General features: G+C 44.2%; 1 protein-coding gene across 2 annotated transcripts; it reads right to left on the minus strand.

The window, feature by feature from the left end:
* Positions 1-1,304: 1,304 nt before the first annotated feature.
* On the minus strand, positions 1,305-20,348 carry orc1 (origin recognition complex, subunit 1). Of its 2 annotated transcripts, XM_040129688.1 has the most exons (18): positions 20,121-20,348; positions 19,141-19,268; positions 17,528-17,700; positions 16,101-16,551; positions 14,571-14,817; positions 13,957-14,064; positions 12,402-12,464; positions 10,695-10,802; positions 9,816-10,104; positions 8,825-8,931; positions 8,179-8,280; positions 7,821-7,992; positions 6,451-6,558; positions 4,460-4,609; positions 2,799-2,918; positions 2,523-2,692; positions 2,341-2,428; positions 1,305-1,849 (listed from the first exon to the last, which is right to left on the minus strand). In XM_040129688.1, the coding sequence occupies exons 1-18, from the start codon at positions 20,213-20,215 to the stop codon at positions 1,655-1,657; spliced, it is 2,874 nt and encodes a 957-aa protein (XP_039985622.1). In that variant the 5' UTR covers positions 20,216-20,348; the 3' UTR covers positions 1,305-1,654. The 2 variants fall into 2 exon arrangements, with proteins under 2 accessions (XP_039985622.1, XP_039985623.1); XM_040129689.1 differs by lacking the exon at positions 13,957-14,064.
* Between the last annotated feature and the right edge of the window lie 196 nt (positions 20,349-20,544).

Consider the following 20,544-nt stretch of genomic DNA (forward strand, 5'->3'; position numbering starts at 1 on the left):
CTGTGAACAAGCCACAGACCCAACGAGCTAATTAAGGTCTGAGACCTTGGTAAAAGTTATGAGGGCTCAAATCTCTTCTGTGTGCTGCTCCTTTCATTTTTTCCCCCCCGCTCCAAACTTGTACAAAACAGAACCCTAATGTTTCTCCTTTTGGAGATCATCTCAGGACTGAACTAAAACCTGTGCCTACATCTAAATTTAAAAGTCCGTATGCTGAGCTTTAAGATTTCTTTTGTGCTTCTTTAATGCGGCTGCTGATTTTGAACAAGTGGTGGTTCAGATTGATCTTTTCAGCATTTACCACGTGTCAGTGTTTCTTGGATGTGCAGATAAACGATAAACAGCCGCGTTTCAAATCAGTGGTCAGGCCGAATGGAAAACGGTGTGTGCGCGGTGGAAACGCTTTCATTTTCACACCTCACTGGTCAGTGCTCACCCCCTTTTACTTTGTGTCTGAAAGACAGAAAAGAGCATCTATTGGTAAGATGTTCCACTTTCACTCATGACGCTGAAATGAAAACAGACACCTTCCATTACCAAGAAATGCAAATCGTTGTTTCAAGCTTGTCTTTAAAAAAAGAGGCGAAATTTGGATTCATTTCAAGATGAGGGTAAGAAGCAGTTCTTCACCTCCGTCTCTGGTGTGGACACACAATATGCAATTGTAATACAGCTGCTGTCTAAAGGCCCAAAATACCCAGAAATCCCTTCATTTTGCGTCACCAGCCATGTAAATACTTTCTCGAGCATCACTCCTCTAAAAGACAAGAGTTGCTCACTAATGCTCTTGTGGCCGAATGGAAGAAAATCCCCGAAGCTCGGCTCCAAAGGCAGGATCGTCTCATTTCAGATTCATCAGTTGCACAAAGCTGTCCGGTTCTGTACGTACGTCTTACGTTCACGTTCGTATCGCGTCCAGCACGTTAGATAGAAATTAAACTACTGAATTAAAGCACTCTGACTTGTCTTCGTGCACCAAACATGCTACAGAAATAAATTTACCCTGCCTCTCGTTTGAACCGGGATTACAAGCAACTGGGTCGTAAAAGCCTTCGCGTCGGCCTCCCTGTTGTAGATCCGAGTTGGAGACAGCGGGAAAACAACAGGCAAACCACTGGCAAAATGGCTGCAAAGCAGAGTAATCCGCTCATTGGAAAGGATTCGGATTTGAAACCGAACGGTGGTCGCACTCTGCGGTGACGGCGTGCTCCGGTAACACATCTACCGTCTGAGTTTAGGGTTCCTCCTAATACACAGTGAGCGCGGGGTTGCTGTAGCGGTCAAAAAAAGGAAGAGGAAAAGACTAAAGACAAGGCAAAAAGCCGGATTTATTTAGAAAAAGAAAGAGAAAAACATTGAGTGTAACTTTGCAGTAACATTAGTTTTGTGGTCAAGTGCTCCACATCTTTGCCATTGCTGATTTACGGCGCCATAAAATAACAAAGACAGTGATTTCTGTCTCACTATTAAAGGACAGAGCCCTTAAGAAGCAGTAATTTAAGCTTTAAAAACTAGTTATCTGAGTTTTTAATCACAGTTCAGGCTGGATCAGGATCAGACTCCTGATCTCCACTCCGGGCGTCGTGCTGTGGGCCCCACACTCAGCCTAGATTCTCGCGGGGCTCACATAAGCTGGTCTGAAGCAGATCCTCCTTCAGTCGGCCTTCAGGGCGAAGAGCACGTCGTCCTGGCTGACGTTGAGGCGGACGCGATGCAGGACTCCCAGGCGGCTGGGCTCCAGCAGCAGTAACCTACAGGCTCCCAGACGCTGACACGCCGCCAGGCCCTCCGACACGCTGACGGGCTGCAGGCCCTCCACCCGACACAGAGCCTGGTGCTGCACGAACACCTGAGAACACGGAACAGGGTTGGCAAAGTCAAGTGCGTCCGAGCCAGGTTCTGCATGTCAGGACCAGGGTCAGGATCTGGTCCAAACGATCCAGACCGGATCATTTGTCGCTCGGTTCTTTACGTAGGGATAGTTTCAGTCGAGGTTTCTGCAAAGACTTTTTAATAACACGCGCACTTTAATACCCGTTTCCCAATCATACCAGCCATTCCCGGCAGAACGTAACATTAACTTCAGTAACAGGGATGTCATTACTGAATCAATGCCACAGCTGCAGCGACATATTGAAACATTTATAACTAACGCTGCTCTCTTCGGCAGGCAGGAGGAAAAAAAAGAAACATGGTTCAGAGGTTCAGATCTGGTACTTGATTAATACCTGGGAAATACTGAAGTTTTTCCTCTTTCCTAATCACAGGTGTCATCGTGTAAGTTCTGCAAAACCTAAAAGTTATTTTTGACTCTTCCTCATGTGTGTGTTGGAGCTCTACCTGTTGGAAGGTGGCCTCCTCCAATCCCAGCCGCCGAAACTCAGCGATGACCGCCCTGAGGAAGAGCTGCTCCTGCACCGATGCACACCTGGAAACACACATTCGTCGCTTTATCTCATCGTAGCTACTACCTTTACAAATCCACCAGTGTTTCGTGAATCTGACCGACGTGAGAGTCCTACTTGATCGCAGTGATGTAGGCGGAGGAAAACATCTCGTTCAGCGCCTCCATCACATGACTCATTCCCACCAGTCCTGTAGCGGAGGGGTCAGCGGCAGAGTGCTCGCAGATCTCCGTTGCCCTGCGACAGATGTCCAAACACCGACGAGCGTCGCCCGACAGAGCGGCCACCTGCCGGAGGAGAGCAACGCTGAAATCTCTCTGAACTGAGAGCGAACAGACCTGTGAATGAGCTGGGCTCCGGCGAGAGGGCGTGAAAGACGTCCTGGTCGTCTACCTTCCTGGACGCGAGCTGCAGGGCGTCCTCCTCGAAGGCCTTCACCTTGTTCAGCCTGGACATGATGATCTGCTGCAGCTGCTTGAAGCTGTACGGCTGGAACGACATCCTGGTCAAACCCTGGAGACACACACACACACACACACACTCAGCATCATTTAACTTTTTTTTTAACCATCAAGGTTATGGGAAATTCATTTACATTTTAAACAAGTTGTAAAAAGCCTAGAAGAAAATGAATCAGTGTTATATAAAAGTTCCTGGCTTTTTAGCAACCCAGGACCATATTACACCCTGTCTGATTCACTCAGCTCCCTGGTGTTCCTACAGCTATTTGTCCCTAATAATGTTCTGGTGTCAAAATGTCAAGCAGGAAAGTTGCTAGAGACCCGAGGTACGTAGGAGTGATACTTCTTTTCATTCACAGAATTCTGGATTCAAGTCATAGCGCCCGATGTTGTCATTTCCAGTTTGAGCTCACGGTGGCGGAGGAATCTCTCATAGCTTTTCCAGACAATTTTACAACTGGGGGAACGAGAAGAGTTCACGGGCGACGCGCTCTCCCGGAAAAACGCCGGCCCTCAGCTGCTGTGGCCGTGGCTGGAAAAATAAGGAAAGAGGTGCCGCCACTTCCCACGGCTGATGGGAGAGAGAACCGCTTCCACATCCAACGCTGCAATACCCGCCAGCAAGTGACTGATCGGTGACAGGCAGATGTCAGTCCAGGTTTACACGTGAAATTACTGAATTTTAAGTACAGAATTTAGAAACTCTTCAGAAACAAATGCTAATTGACCAATTTTAAATACTCAAAATATTTAATAAAATGTCCAAAGTTATTGAACAACAATAACAAAAAAAATCTTTCATATAGTGAAATAAAAAATAAAGACATTAAATGTTCGTTTGACACAATTATTGGCTCCTTTTCGTGAATCTAAATTAGTTCCTCAAACAAAATAAAGAAAAAAAAAAATTCATGGTTGAAAAGGAGAAGATGGATGTTTCAAACTGGCCGGCAATGAGTCCTGAACCTAAATCCCATTGAAAACCTTTGGAGAGATCTGAAACCTGCCGTTGTGAAAAGGGCTCCTGCAAACTTAGAGGAGCTTGAAGACAAAGCGATGGAAGAAGTGGAAACTAGCAGCAGGCAGGAGCAGGAAGCTTCTGGGTGGCTACGAGAAACACTTACAGGCTGTCACTGTGCCAATAGTTTCAACCAGGAGTGTATAACAGGCTACACTGAATGAATTTTAAAAACAACTGCAGAACAACATTTTTCCAACATCTAAGAAAAGCTGAGAGACCATATGCTTTGACAGGTGCCGACCGGGGAACAGAGGCATTCTTCAGCGGCTGGTTTCCTGTAATCGCTTCCAGTTACATGGGGCTTTTTTGTTTTTACGCCGCTGAGGTGGAAAAAGCACAGTGCACAAGGTTTACAATGTAAAAAATAATCATTTGGTTTTAGGGAAATGTGGTGAGTATTTTTCACTATTGTCTGACATTGTAAGGACCAAACAAACCAATTAAATCAAGAAAATAATCGGTTCAAGCTCAGAAGAAGTTTGTGAGAGAACGGTCCCCTCTGCCTCTCTTTGTGATTCCTAAATCCGAAGCAGAAGCAAGATACACTGAAGTGCCTTCGTGTTTTCCCTCACCAGCCTGCTGGCCACTCTGTTGATCATGATCCTCTCCGGCAGGTCCATGGTGTTGGCGATGGTCAGCACCACCAGGCGGGCGTGACGCCGCGTGGGCCAGTCGAACAGGTTGTACATCACGTTCTGCTTCCTGGTCCACAACAGGTCCAGCTACGGGGGTCCAAACACAAAGCAGAGGGTTAGTCTGCTGTCAAAAGACACAAGGACGGACAGAGGAAAACGGGCAGACCAACGGTTTTGTAAGTGAGAGATTTCAGTTTGTGAGTTTTAATAAATTTGCAGTGACTTTATAAAATCACGTTTTCACTTTGTCATTGCGGGTTATTGAGAGTAGGCAAAAATGGGAAATTCGTCCATTTACAAATAAATCTACAGCACAATAAAGTGAAGGGGTCTGACTGCTTCCTGAAGCCGCTGTATTTTAATCCGGTCAGGTGTGTTTTGATGGAGACGAGCAGAGCAGAGCGAGATCTAATCCAGAGGTCTGTGTTCGGATTTTCAGCTCGCAAAAAAAAATCGTCTACGTTTCCAAAAAACGTGGTTGGAATAAGTAACTTAGTCGCCGTTTTAGCTTTAGCGCAAGAAATGTTTATGCAGATTTTTGTCAAGCTGCACCGTTGACAGTGGGCTTGCACCAGACTCACTGGATACAGAAGTTCCATCGAGTGTGGAAAGCTGATACGAGACACTCACCACTGTTGGTTGATAACAACCATACATTCCTTTACTGGAAAGATTCAGAATTTTTCTTCCGTAGAGTTCTTTCTTGCTGCGGGTTTTTTGGTAACTTTAACAGGGTATAAGCAGGGTTCAATTTTAGACCCGTTGGGAGGGGAAGCCCGAATCTCTTGAGATGGAGGAATAGGGTGGTTTCCACAAAAAACGCTGTGGTAAGTTTTTCATACCATCAGCAGTTACACTTTCTAAAAAAGGTGTTGCTTTCTAAAAATTATCTTAATGCTGCAGCACAAAGTAAATTCCATTCACCTCCATTGTATCAGACAAATTTGGGGAACTCACAGATCCCTGCTCTCAGTCCTACCATCTGATTTTTTTCACGTAGCAAAACTGAAAGCTCCTTGTAACAAACCACTGGACGCACCAGACCGCCTCCCATAACGCGAAGCTGGCAGCAGGACCGTGTATCTGCGGATAACTTTACTGAGCGTTCACGCAACCCTTCAGGTTCTAACTGAATGTTGACACGGGTTTAATTTGCATAAAAATCATTTCCCTTCCCGGCCAGTTGCTGGTTAAATAAATTTACAGCAAGAAAGTGTCTCAGACTCTTAAATTCTCCTTCTGTTCTAAAAGAGTCAATAAAACTTTTTCACCTGGCTGGCAGCATCCCATTTATATATATCATATATATAAATAAAATATATGTATTTTCTATTTGAGCTTGTTTATATTGTTAATTTAATTCTGTAAGCGTCAACGTCCCATGTGCCAATCCAACACCAACAGTGTGTTAGTCCGTCTCTCAACACTTTCTGTCTGTGGCTCTCAGCTGCTACTGTAGTTTTTAAACAGAACAAACAGGAGGGAACAGCGCATTTGTTGGGGGGTATTTTCAGCTGCAGCACCAAATGTGTTTGGTGCTGCAGTGAGTATTTCTGGTGGCAGGATGGTGTGTGTGTGTGTGGGTGTGTGAGACTGAGTCAGAATAAACATCATCGCTGACGTGTCTTAATCGTTTCTGGAAACAATGGAGCTCTGAGGCTCTGAGGGTTCGGATGTATCAGGCTCCGATACACACACTCCTACTTGTTAGTAGGAGACGCTCCCTGTTGGTTTGGATCTGCACATGGGATTTTTAAAAAAATGAATATCACTGGATTTATTCTTTTCCGGTTGCAGGATTAGGTTTTTATTTATACTGACAATTTTAAACTTTCTTTTAAATTTTATTCCTGTGGGAGATGTTTTTATAATCTTTTTGGGAAATGCCCATAAACTAAGTGATGGTAAATATGAAGCAGAGTTCTTACTTCATCCACCAGCAGCACCGTGGTCTCCTTCCTGGGTGCAGGGTTGCTGAACCTCTTCTCCAGCAGAGCTGCTGCGTGGTCGGCCGTGGCCTTCTGACCCGTCAGTTTCTGCAGAGGTGAGACAGAGCGGTCGGTCGGTACTCACAACAACGTTTTAATTTAACCAGGACACGATTTATGCAACAAACCGTCCCACATTTGTCCTCTGACAAACAATTAAAGGATTAGGAGAAACACACCGCACCTTCGGAGTTGTCTGAAAGTAGTTAAAACTAGAGTTGCGACAACTGATCAATCAGTCGACTCACAGAAGATTCATCGGCATCTGTTTTGTAGGGCTAATGCTTATTCTTCCATTATTGATGAAAACGCCGGTTCATTTCTCATTTAATGGTTCTGTCAACAAAACGTCAGAAGAGTGAAAAAGTCTGACCCAGTTTCTCAGAATCCAAGGTCTCTTCTTCACGTCTTGTTCTGTTCAATCAATGATCAATCAGTGACTTACAAATTATCAAAACGGTCGTTTAATCTATCAATCCGCTGACTGATTAATGGAATAATCTTTGCAGCGCTTCTATTCTGATAATCAATTAACTGTTTTTAAAGCAAAACTGCCAAACATTTGATGGTTTCGGCCCCTTCTAATGAGAAATTAAGAGATCGGAGGCTCTGGGAAGTTGTGATGTTCACATTTCAATATTTTCTGATGATTTACACACTCCAGTCAGAAAATACCACTGAGCTGCTGATCAACATAGCGATATAATAATAATAACAATAATAAAAACTCTAAACACAATGCACAGATGACCTTTTGACACTCAGCCTGCAGGATAAAAGTCTAACGGGGCTTTTATCCCGCAGCGCTGGGGCAGTTAAATGAATGTGAACGCGTCATTCATGCAGCGACAGGTTAGACTCTCGTCACAGCTGCTATAATATTATTATGGGAAAAGGTCACAGAAAAAAAAAAAAAAAAAAGTTGTTTCCCAACTCACAGGATCAGTCTGATGGTCCAACAAAGTCATAAATCCTTAAAAGCTCAATGTCCAACTTGATCACAATGTTTTCTATTTAGGAGACCGGCCCCCCAGAAAGCAGGGGCCCGTTAAAGGCTTTAACTAAAACGTTCCACCGGCAAATGGCGTTTTAAAAGTATTTTTGACCTTTTAGTCCAAATCATCTGTTTTTAATATTCAAAATGAACAGATACATTTACATGTTTTCACTTTCTAACTTAGAAATTGAAGAAAAAAACCCTTGAAGGATGTTTTAATAAGCAGGTTGTTACAGGATTGTAGATGCAGACACGTTGAGAACCTCGGTGATGGGGGACGGTGACTTCACATCCACGAATTTCAACTCCTCACCTGCAGGATCTGCACGTAGGCCTGATGAGGGTCTGTCATCTTCATCCCGTTGATCTCGATGAAGTGGAAAGGAGGGATCTCGTCCACGTCGGCCGCGTGCTGCAGACAGCGCATCACCTCATGGACCGTGGCCGTCTTCCCTGTGCCCGGGACACCTGAGATATACATGCACCTGAAACGCAACAACACACACACACAACAGGTCAGTGTGACAGCCAACAGGAGGACGGGCTGAATCCTGTCTCCTGAGCTGATGCTTACAGCTAACGCTAGAACCCGCCGTGACCCGGAGTTAAGAGAAGCCACTGACTGGGAACCAGTGGACTGCTAAAAGTTTCAGTTTTGATCTGGAGCTCACCCTCCGGTGCCGTCGATGATCTTGCTCTCCACGAAGCTGTAGATGTCCTGGAACTCCTGCTCCCTGCAGGGAAGCGACTCCGGCACCGAGGACACGTGCAGCCTGATGGGACACGCACACACACACACACATTAACATCATGCAAGAGGTGTTCAAAAAACACAAACAGTCATAAATCTTAAATACACCATGTGGAAATCATCTCCTGTGTGTAATCTAGACAACTACTCCCCTGCCTACGGCTGCCAGAAGGTAAATTGTGAAGGGCTGCAGCTTTTGGGCTTAAATTATCATCAGGATTACTCTGCTCAGTATTGAAGTCACTATTTTTTTTAGGATTATTTATCCATTCGTCACTGGAAACTTACACTCAGCTGCCAGTTTATTAGGCACTTCAAACTTCAAACTTGTACAAAACCCTTTGATTTCAGATAGCTCTGTGTAAGATATGCGTCGATAAACCTAGGCTGGTTTCTTTACGCTAACAGGCTGCCAGTGCAGTATTCAGATCCTTTACTTCAGTAGAAGTACACGAGACCAAAACACTCCATTCCAAATAAAAGTCCTGCAGGGTCCAAGTTAAAGTCCCCGTGGACCAGGATCAGAGGTCAGCGATCGCCGCGTTCCCCCTGAACTCTGCCCTCACCTCGTTCTGGCCTCCTCCAGGACGTTAGCGGGCTGTCGGGCCGGCTGGGACCTGCTGGGGATGCTGGGAGTGGCGTGACCGGGGGTCCGCGGCGCGCCGGGGGCCAACTGTTTAGACGGAGAGAAAACATCGTCGCTCTCAGTCGCAGCGTGGGTGCAATACGCAGGAAGGTAGCCGTCGTCTCTGGCCTCTTGGAAAATGTGCTTTGTTTTGACATTTGATAAACTCAACAACAACATTAACCTGCGCTAAAAAAAAAACTAAAAAAAAAAAACCAAAAAGTCCAGGTGTAGTTTTCAACTAACAAGCAGCCCTTTGGAGGCCGGTACACCTAAGAACTGAATAAAGCAAAAGCAATAAATAATTTGGGATTTTGGATGTTATTCCACCATGTTCCTCTTACTCAGGCTCAGTTTTCACAACGCACTTTCAATTTAGCCCCAAAATCTCACATGGAACACAAAACACATCCCTATTAAATGAGGTAACGCCCAACGCCGTGACTGTGTTGTATGTTTGACACTTAATTTCAAACCTGTTGCATTTTAGTTTTACACGATCAACAAATTATCGAGATTAAAAAAAAAAATGAGAAAAAAGGTGCAATTTACGTAAAAGTCAAATATGACTTATGAAAACTTTATATTTTCTTTATTGAACACTGTACTATTGTAAATTTATATAACGTTAAATGTTATGGTCATACAGTGTTGAGTCTAATTTAACAGCGAATCATTCCCAGAGGACAAAATGCGAGTGTTTGGTGTTCTGCAGCAATAAGAAGTTGGTTTTTATTCCACACACCAAAGCTCAGATATAAACACTGTAATAAGAACTGCTGCCTGCTGTTCATTTGCCTTCACTGCTTTACGGTAAAAACAGAATATGAGAGACGACTCAGGCCTGGTGCAGCTAATGTGATCAAATGAAAAGCGACTCGATCGGCCCTGATCCAGTTAACAGACACAGGTTTGTGGGTCTGGACGTTCACCTTCTTGTTGGGGGTTTTACGCGGCGTCCTGGCGGAGGGGCGAGTCTTCTGCTTTGAACGAGGAGTGCGAGGTCCCGCTGCAGCGTGTCGCCTCTTCTTTGCTACTACTTCCTCATCCCTATCCAGCCCTGCCTCTGCCTCCTCCTCTTCCCCACCGCCATCCTCCTCCTCCTCCTCCTCCTCCTCCTCCTCCTCCTCACTGCTGCTCTGCATCTCCTTCTTCGATGGAACAAACTCGTCCCCGTCCTCCCCGTCTGAGTTCAGGTCCCGCTGGGTGTCCAGAAGATTCCTGAACAGACAGACAGACTCTGAAATTAAACAACTGAAGTTTTCCACAAGAGAACATTTAGACGATGCTGCAACATTTTGATGAACCGCTCGACTAAAGACGAACCATTATCGTTTCTCACATGAAATGATTCCACATAAGAATGTCTCTAGACACGTTAGCCTTCATGCTAGCGGCAAGTAAAACTGATCGTCATTTTCAGCAAGAATGTCTGCAGCTACAAACTATTTACATTTAATTTCTGATAACAGTCAGGGAGAAATCTGTGAGATTAGTTTATAGTGTTCATTTAGACGACAAAAGTCGTATATAGTGCACATTAATACTAATAAAATACCAATAGGTTCCCGTCACAATGACAGTAGATGGATGCATTGATTTCACGAGTCCTGGTCAACGTTTACATTTTAAATTTCTCCAAACTGAAGAAAAGTGTGTCGTTTGAACCTCAACTAAAAGCTGAATCAACGTTTTCCCAAAGAGAATGAATCAAATGTCGTCCTGTCAGAATAAAGCAGGTAAACGCCGACCAGGAGGTCAGAGGTCATCCTTTACCCTTCTAAGAGTTCAGTCACAGTCTCTGCACTCACAGCTGTTTCCTGATGCGAGACAACACCAGCTGGGCCGACTTCCTCTTAGATTTCCTTGGCGTGGTGGCAGCTGGCAGAATCGGAGAGCTTTCATTGTCCGCCTCAGCCCTGTTGACCGCACAGGTGCAGATATTCAGAGTGTAATCGGCAGCATTTTACTGAAACCACCCACAAAATAACCAAAACACGATCAGTGTACATTGCTCTGACAAACACCTGGACCAGTTTTCTCACTTTGAGGTGGATAAAGACAAAGCTCAACGCTCACTGACAAAAAGTTGTTTTAGTTTAGTTTATTTTCATTATCGATTCATTGTTTGTCTACAAAATGTCAGAAACGGTGGATAAAGTCTGACCCGGAGTCAAAGGTCCCATCTCCAAATGTCTTTTGTCTGACCAATAGTTTTTGACCAACTGTCCAACGCTCAAAAACAGCAAATTCACAAAAATATAAATCAGAGAAAAACAGGAAATCTTTGTATATAAGATGCTGGAAACTGATCTCGTTTTTGGTATTTCTTGGACAATTACTTAAACGATAACATATGTAGTTGACATGTGAACAGCTGCTTATTTCCACATCCAGCTGTTACATGATGAGCAACATGATGATTCATCTGGATCTAGTGAATCTAAGTCCAGTATTTCCTCTCTCTTAGCTCTGGCTTCTGCCTCCACCAGCTCCTGAGGGAAACATCTGGCTCTCTAGCTGCTAAATGCTCCACCATGTTCACCAGCTGGTCTCTGACTGTGTCTGTCTGCTGTTTGCTGCCGAGCAGGAAGTGGATAGCGGCTTTTTAAAGCGGTTTCTCTGAAGACGACACTGAGAGCGGTGAGAGTGAATCCCAGTGGTAAACCGATAAACTATGAGCTGAAACTCACCGCAAAGCTCTGTGAAGCTTTATGGTAAAGTCCCTAGGAGCGACTCTTTGCACAATGTCACACTGTTTTCCCATTGTCATTTCATACACCAGTTTGTAGTAAAAAAAACATTGACTATAGCTGCTTTTAAGCCAATATGTGAATTTAGAGGAAAGTGGACGCTGTTTGTTTGTATAACACAGCAGAAGCAGCTAATCTGGGATAATGTGTGAACACTCCCTGGCTGGAATAAAGGCAGGTTTTCCCATTCTTCCCTTATGTCAACACATTGTGTCAATGCAGCATCGTTGGAAACACAAAAACACGTGAACCCATGAAGTCGGAGCTTTTTCGCCAACAACAAAAAAAGTTACCCCACTCATGTGAAAGCTATTTGCTGCATTCATATATTTATATCAATCAAGCAAACAACATATTGCAGAATTAGATATCAGGCTTTCTAAACTAATTGTAGTCTACTAAAAAACACATGCAATAGCAGCATTATTAACGCACTGATACCACTTCAAAGTCTTTCTTACCTGATACTTTATAATAGAAAAATATTGTATTTGCGTCTGTCCTTTAATGTGTCTTCTCTGACTGAGGATCTAGTAGTGTCTTTTGAGGGGAATGCCGACTCTAAGGAACATTAATGTAAGTTCTTTTTTTTTAACTGGAAAAACATGCCAGACGTTTGAAGTATTGTGCCTTCCTGAGTAGTGTCTGCAGGTCTTTATCTAAGTGTTAATTACTGAAGCGGGACCAAATAAATAAATAATAAAAAAACAAAAAACAAAAAACAAACTACTACAAATGTGACTCATAATGTGATGTACTACTCACAGCACCCCCAGAGCCGGTTCCCTCAGCGTTTTCAGTTCCGTCTTCCGAGAGGGAGTGGTAGCTCTGAAGACAAAGAGGGCGAGAGGTGAGACTTGTGGGGTTACATCGCTCCTCAGTACAAACGCCAAAGACGGTTCCCGTTTTACAGCCTTCGTTCATAAAAAAAAAAAAAAAAAGAAAGAAAAAGAATGAAAGAAATACAAGTTGTTTACGTTTACACAAGACGACATGTGCTGTAACCTTTCCACCACTACATGTTCAGACTCACACCTCAAGACAACAGAGAGACTGAAGAAAAACCACCACATGCACACAGGTGTGAATTCATTCTGTTTATCTGCTTTTTACCCGAAACACCACCCGGTTGTGCCCCAGGACTCAAACTCCCAGCAGCCTCTGAGCCGCTGGGAGGGAAAATGAAGGAGGGGGAGGGGAGACATCAGACTGGAGCTGATGTGCGTTACGTTTCTGTTGGTGAAAGGTCCGATCGTTGAGTTTCACGGCTCCTGTGCCGAACCGTTTCAGAGTCAAACTGCTGACCGCTCCTTCATTCGTCCCGTGGAAACATCAAGCCACACTTGCACCGCCAGTTTAATCAGCCACTTCTGATTTTTTTTGGTTTTCTTTTGTGGCTGTGTTGCAGCGGAAACTTTCTATCTGGCCTCACACCTCCGCTTTCTGACTCTTCTCTTGCGGCAGGTGATTATCATCGTCTAATTCAGGTGTGCAGAACCTGCACGGGGCCCCAACAGATAACATCTGCTCAGGCCGGTTTCTGTTGAAATAGGTACTTCTTCTTTTCTACTGTTTATACGGGTATAATGTTTTTTAGTTTTATTACTACACAAAAAAAGTGCTTTAAAAAATACCCAGAATAGTTCAAAAACCGCCGAGTGTCTTCAGTTTCCAGAGTTAAGACCTCATTAGACTGCACGTCACCTGTTTAATCCCCGGCAGCAATAGTTCTGGAACTGAAGTTCCAGAACATGGGACATGATTATCCCCATAAGAATGATGATTAGGACTTTCAAAATCCCAATTAATATGAACCTTTTTCACGCTGCACTATCATTATTCTTTGGACACTACTGAAGCAAATTCAGATTTTAAACTAAAATCTGAATTTGTTTTAGTTTTTTGTTTTGTTTTTAAACTAAAAATCTTTCTAATTCTCATTGGAAATTAAATGTTACGAAAGCACATTTTGTACATTTTGCTAATACTTATGTGCTTTTAAGTAAACTTTTTAATTTGCACCAGAGTTTTTCTTCAGTGTGGCCTTGTTACTTTTAATTGAGTAACAGGATCCACGTGCTCCTTCCACACCTGCATCTGAATGCAGCCCCAAGCAAAGGGGGAAAAATAATATTCCAATCTCAAGCTTGTTTTCCTGTTTACGAACTTTCAACATATCTGATCTGTGACTCGGACAAAAGGAAAAAAAAAAAAAAAAATCAGAGCTGGGTCATTTTAACCAGGCAGCAGTGTAAACTCAGCCTAACAGGACCAGGTCACAGCCCTGCTGCAGCCACCAGTCCTGCCAGGTCTGACTCACTTCTGCCCTCTGGTGGAATAGTTTCTCCTCGGGGTGGCATTTCTTCTTCCCGGCGTTTTCACCGAGGCGGTCGGTAACTCTGCCTCCATCACATCACCCTGCCGAGGACTGATAAACCACATACACACCAGTTTCAAACCACTTGAGACCAGTTTAACTATGGTATAGACAATTTTAAAACCCATGTAAACCAGTTCGTCTCCAGTTAATATTATTTCAAAACCATTTTTAAACCAGTTTCTTTAAAACCAGTGAGACAGTTCATTCTTGAAATATTCAACAGGGTCCACTTACTAACACTGGTTTAGTTTGAAACCGGTTTAAAGAATAAGGCTGGTGGTAACACATTAATACATCAATGAGGGTGGACAACAAATTAGGAACACCTCACAAAAAGTAATCAACACGTCTCGAAAACAGCTTCAACTAAAACTCGACGTCGCAGCCTTCATGACGGGAGGATTTATTTCCGGACTGCTGGATTAGATTGGTTTACCTCCAGTTAGTTGTACTTTATAAACTGGCGAGTGTGTGTAGACATTTTAAAAACGTCATTAAACTCTGCACTGACACTAATGTGGAGACTGTGACTGTGCGTGAGAGTGGACTCTGACCTGGCGGGGTCGTCTCTGGCAGACGACGGGGGACTTTCTGTCTCAGAGGCAGGCAGTTTGTTCAGGACCACGGCGAAGGGCTTCAGGGGGGGGGCGTCCTCAGCGCCGGGGGCTCCGCGGGCCTTCCTGAGGGGGCTGAGGCGGTGGGTGAGAGGCAGGGCCCGAGGGGGAGAGGACGACAGCCTGTGAGCCAGCTCCTCGTTCAGCAGCTGGCTCAGGACGTCCTCTCGGATCATCTTCTCCGGACCTGACGGGACGAGGAAAGGAACGCGTCACATCAGATTCAAAAACAAAACAAACAGCGACACAACAGAAAATGAATTGACGACCATTTTGATAATTCTTTTCAATTGTTTATCAAGCAAAAATGTCAAACTTTTGTTTCCTGCTACTCTGGATTTGCTACTTTTCTGTTTTCTATCGTAGTTTAAAAAATCTCTTTGTGTTTGGAACATTTGAAGGGCAGGTTATAATATTTTGACATTTTATAAATCAAACCATTACTGGATGCAGCCCTTAAAATGACGGAGCTTAGTTTCACAGAAAAATGCGCTGAAAAAAAGAGTATGGAAAACTTGCGACAAAATGCGGAATTTATTATTCATTGAACTACTTCTAGGTAAAATAAGGCCTCCAACATGACATCCTGCCTGAAACAGTGTTAGAAACAGTGTTTGTGGTTTTATAAAATGCACTGATTTCTTGTATTATCGTAAATATTGGGGGTTTTCTTTTTCAATTTATTTTTCCTTTTCAAGACGACAGTAAACCAGTCAAGTGCAACAGGAAAACTGACAGATGAAAGACTGAAATATTTTTCTCAGCCTTCCGCTAATTCCACAGCTCTACTTTATTTGGTATTACATTTGATCACATGGCATTTCTACACTGAAAGAGATAATGTTATCAGAGCGTTGAGGATAGAGCTAGTCGGTTAATCAATTCTCAGGTTCCAGCTTACGTTTCTTTCTTTCTCTCTCTCATCCCTTTCTCTTCAACTGGCTTTTCTCCTTTCGACTCTTACACTTCGACTGACACTTCAAACGCTTTCAGGTCTCTGGTCTCTACTGTTCATACACACCATTTACTCCAATTGCTTTCACTCACTCATCTTTCAGTTTGTACAGTTGATCTGGTTTAAATTTCTCCCTCTCTTCCACTTCAACCGATAATTCCGGCTCAATTTATCTCCTACATTTCTAACCTCTTTCAGTTCCTACACTTAAAAGTGCTGATTTCAGCCTCTTTCGTAGTTTGTATTTCGACTGCAGCTTCAGCCGTTTCAGTATTTTATTTCTAATGTTTCGACTGCAAAAACTGCACACAAATTTACTTCAGACAATGTGGCCTTTACTAGTTTATTTACTTAAACTCAAGTGAAAAATAACAAAACGCCTTTTTAACCCCACATCTGCCGACGCTGATGTCAAAATCTACCAATAGTATACCCAGAAAGAAGGCACCGATGTCCCGTCGGTGGTACGGTTAAACCCACCCCTCCGGACGCAGTATGTTTTTTTAAACACTCACTCGCCAGCTCCAGTTTCTTGCAGACCCCGGGCGTCCTGGCTGAGGCGTTCCTCCTCTTGGCGCTCAGACATTTTGAGGCCGACAGTTTGGAGGCCGAGTGCAGGGACTCGGCCTCCGCGGCACCGGCCCTCCCCGCGCTCATGGTGGCCCCGCTGTACCTCGCTTCTCCCGAGGAGGCTCTGTGCATGACGGCGGGGTCCGGCGTGGGCAGGGCGCGTCGAGAAGAGCCTCGGGGCGCTGGAGCTGCCGCGGGCAGGGAGCAGGGGGGCGAGAGGGGGAGGGAGGGTTTGGGACGGGGAGGAGGGGAGGAAGCCAGAGCAGGTTCAGAGGAAGACTCCACCACAGCGGAGTCCACCACCCTGAAGGTCTTAGAGTCCCAGGACACCTTGACGTACAGAGTGTCTTTATCGTCAGAGTCAGGGAACGGGGCTGCTCCGTCCAGGTGCTTCACCTTTGAGGGAAAAGGGAGGAACTTAAAGGGTCAGTCCACACAAATCACAACAACGTGGGATCTGTCCACTGAGACAGTTTTGGTTTCATTTGTTCAGGTTTTGAAATCTGTCGCTGAGATTTTTCTGCCTCCACCACACAATGAAAAAACAATCAACACTGACATTTCTCCATTTACTCTGGTTCTTTGAGACAATTTTCACTGGAGCTACTTTCTCCTGAGGAAACAGTCCCTACGCAGCTGTTGACAGCTGTACTATGCGGATTATTTAGCTCAGTGATTCCTGACCAGGGTGGAGTAACTCAGCTCATCACAAAGTGACGCTGTCCTTCAGTATATTTGCTATCACAACAGCGAGATTCCCACCGACCTCAGTCACTTTTAAATTCAACTCCACGTGTTGTGATCGAGAGCCCTGGAAAATAATGCAGTTATTCATCTGGCAGAAACGTCACAACAAAAGCTTCTGGCCCTCCAGAAGCTTTGCTGGGGACAGTTCCAACACCAACATGGTCAAACGTACTGAAAGAATGTAACAGGAAGAGACAGAGCCTAGACCTCAAAAACGCCGGGATCAGCTTTTTCTCGTATCCAAGTATCCAACCATTCCACGAAGGCCTTCCCATCATATGATGACGGAATACTTCAGCCCGTCTGATTTGTGGGCATCCACGCACGAAAGGCTGGGAAGCACTAACTTCAGCGTCCCAAACACCTGGGACGCTGTCAAAAGTCACCTTGCTACTGAGTTTTGATTTTAATTTGAGGTGTTTTGGGAAGCATTAAAAAACCCAGATCTTATTGCGGCGGTGGTGGAGGTTCAGGGACGGATATGTCAAAGCCTCAGCAGATGAAAACAAAATCAGCCGCATGGTCAGATACCTTCAAAGGTGAGAGAGAAAATATGGTCAACTTTTAAAATTTGAAAAAAAAAAAAAAAAAGCCCTAGAAACAAACAGAAAGATCCTTCCTTTACCCGCACAGTTCTGAGGATGGACTCGGCGTTGACCTCGTCGTCACAGTTGCGACCTTGATAGTAGAAGATCTCCTGTGGGTGGGGCTCTCTGCCCAGCAGCTTCAGCTTGCTCGGAGGCACTTCAGACACGCGAACAAACCACTGCACCACCGCCTTCTTCTGCTTCCCGCTCTCTGAAACACGACAGGAGACAAGACGTTTGGTTTTTACGCTACGTTCATGACACATCTGCGTTATCGTGAGTACAAGTTTTATAACTTGTAAACATTTCGATTCGGTTTTCCAGGTCGCAGTTACAACTGGGAAACTGGACTTTTGGCACCTACATAGACAGAAGAAAGCAGAAGCTTTACTTCACTATCAACAATCTGTTTTGAGTTTTCTGCCAGAAAGTACATTTTGACGCCTCACATCAACTAAAGACTTTCATTCAGTGTAATTAAACCCAGATTTAATGGATCTAGTTTTATGTTGTCAATGAACAGCATTTTTATCCTCACAGGACCAATCTGTACCTGTACAAATATTTTAACCATCCAGCCAATACGACGTGAACACAGCACAAGTCTTTTGGGGGCAGGTCCAAGTCAAGCTCCCTAGCCGGAGTAAGACTCAAGTCCAGCATCGTTTCATTTGAGACAGATCTTCACTAGCCGCCTTCAAGTCACGGCCAGTCTCTCAGGACTCTGGATGACATTTCCCTCCCCAAGCTCGGTTAAAAGTGTTTTTATTCCATGAATGAGACCAAATCCTTTCTATATTAATAAATATTCAATGTGGCCACACTGCCTGATGCTGTTTTTTTAAAGTTGTAACTGGATTTTTTACCAGGTCCTGCATCACAAAGCAAGCTCAGTGAGTTATCTGGCTAACTTTGGGCTTAGGTCAGGCTTTAGGCTGCATAGCTAACCTGCTATGGAGAGTGTAAACTTCAGAGAATCAGATCAAAAAAACCCAGTCAGATCACTGGGAAAATGGAGCCCTGATTCCTACAAGAACTTGACAGGGACAAAATCACTGAGTTCACAATAAAGTGACTTTTAGATCAAAAGAATCACTTTGCCTTCTGTGAAAACTACGTCAAAGATAGAAGAAACATTTTTCACACAACCATGTGTCCTCGCCGAGTTTCACACAGGGCTGCTACCAGACAGAGACTGTTCATGACTAACAGACTAACGAATGCTTGCACTTGCGCATTAAATCGCTACTCAGTTCCTTCTATTTCCGACGGTGTCAGTGCTTTAACACTCGTTCTCCTTTGCAGCAGCTCAGAATAACATTAGGAGACATCACTATAGACCCAATGAGACGATAACTGGAAAGAAAAGTGTCAGCTTTTATTGGGGGAAGGGAAAAAAAAAGTCCACACACTGTTAATTTCGGTCAGACGGATCTCATCACCTCTTCGGTATCCGGGACAAAGACGTGGGATAATTAACTCCAGTGCTCTTTAATGTAAAGTGTCGCATCACTTACATCTGACTTCAGTAAATCAGTATAACATCAAGTTCAAGTTCATTCATCGTTTTCTTCAGGCGTTCCTTCCCCTCCTGGGATCACAACACATAAAGGAATTTCTAATTTAGCCTCCACCGTCTCCTGGGACTCACCGTCACCGAACAGCCTGACGACTTTGGCCACGTAGGGGTTGTCTTCGTCGTCCCCCTCTATGAGGATGTGTTGGCCGGTGTTAACGACGGTGGTCCTCGGGAGACCCTCCACACTGATGGCCAAAGAGCTGAGACGCACACAGAACAAAAAGAACAACCGCACCGGCATGAGTCCGGTTTGACGACGGAAGCAAAAGCAGGAATAACACAATAAAACTGCAGCGATCAAACATGTCAAACGGGGTTCATTCGTTGGTTCCCACTCCCTTTAAAACTTAAGCTCTCTGTACTCTGTGGACATGTTTACTGAGCATCTGAAGATCTGTCTGTTTCCCCTGGGTTTTCTTTAGTCTCACGTTTTTCACTCTCCTATTATGGCTGCATTCTGCAGTCTGTTGCATTTGTTATTTACTGCGATGCATTTTGTGACATTTACTCTGAAACGTTACCCGGTTCACCCTTGACGTCTTTATTCGGTCTTATGCGATAGTACACTGACTATTTTTTTGGGTCTTGGTCTTTTATTAAGGCCACGGAAGCAATTTGATGGCATCGCTTTGGGCTTTAGGATTGTGGTGGACATGTTTGATTTTATAATACAAGATCATATAATGTAATCTTCTGGAGATTAATCATTAATGCAGTTAATTGCTGGCTGCAGCCAAAAGATATCTAAAGTTATTGATTTGAAACTGAGAAAAGCAGCAAATATTCACACTGGAGAAGCTGGACACAAGATTTTGTGATTGTTGACAACTTTGCTTAAAGATGATTCAACTATTCTCACAGTAGTTTCTGGCTGACACTATGGATCAAATAAACTAATGTCTCAGCTCTCATCTATACTTGTGTTGTCTTTATTAAACTTGTGTCTTTTTAACAGGTGGTTGGAGGAGACAGTACAAAAAGAAAAGCGCATGAAGTGCGTGTAAAAACGACTGTAAAAACCTGCAGAAAAAGAACAGACGACATGTTCTCACCCATATTCGCAGGTTTTTAACTTCCTATTGAAACTTAGAGCCTCTCCGCGCCACTTGTAGACTCTTCTGACTCTCAGTCTGGTGAAATATTTCATCCTATTGTTTTCCTCTGTGTCTGCGCCGAGCTCAGACACGACAAGGGTCGCAAACAAGAAAGCACACTTCGGTTCGGGTTCTGGGTCGGGACTGAAGCCGACCCGCGCCGTTTTTTCCTGAGTGAACCCGGAAACAGAAATGAGGGTTCACGGAAACGGTCACGACGCCGACGTTGACGACACGTGTTTGCACGCGGCGCATTACCGCCACCTTCTGCTTGGGAGTGTGTTACATGAAATAGATATAAATAATACATTGATGAATGAATTCCTACATTTATTTAACTACACATTTGTTTTATTGTTATTTCACAGATTTTCATTGAGCA

Source organism: Xiphias gladius, chromosome 6 (genome assembly GCF_016859285.1).
Source record: "Xiphias gladius isolate SHS-SW01 ecotype Sanya breed wild chromosome 6, ASM1685928v1, whole genome shotgun sequence".
NCBI classification, from domain to species: Eukaryota; Metazoa; Chordata; class Actinopteri; order Istiophoriformes; family Xiphiidae; genus Xiphias; species Xiphias gladius.

Coding starts and splice junctions, on each gene's coding strand:
- orc1 (XM_040129688.1), bottom strand. CDS start 20,215: ATGAAATATTTCACCAGACTGAGAGTCAGAAGAGTCTACAAGTGGCGC. Junction 10,105..10,694: donor TCTCGCATCAGGAAACAGCT/GTGAGTGCAGAG, acceptor CTGTCTGTTCAG/GAATCTTCTGGACACCCAGC. Junction 1,850..2,340: donor AGGAGGCCACCTTCCAACAG/GTAGAGCTCCAA, acceptor CCGTGTTCTCAG/GTGTTCGTGCAGCACCAGGC.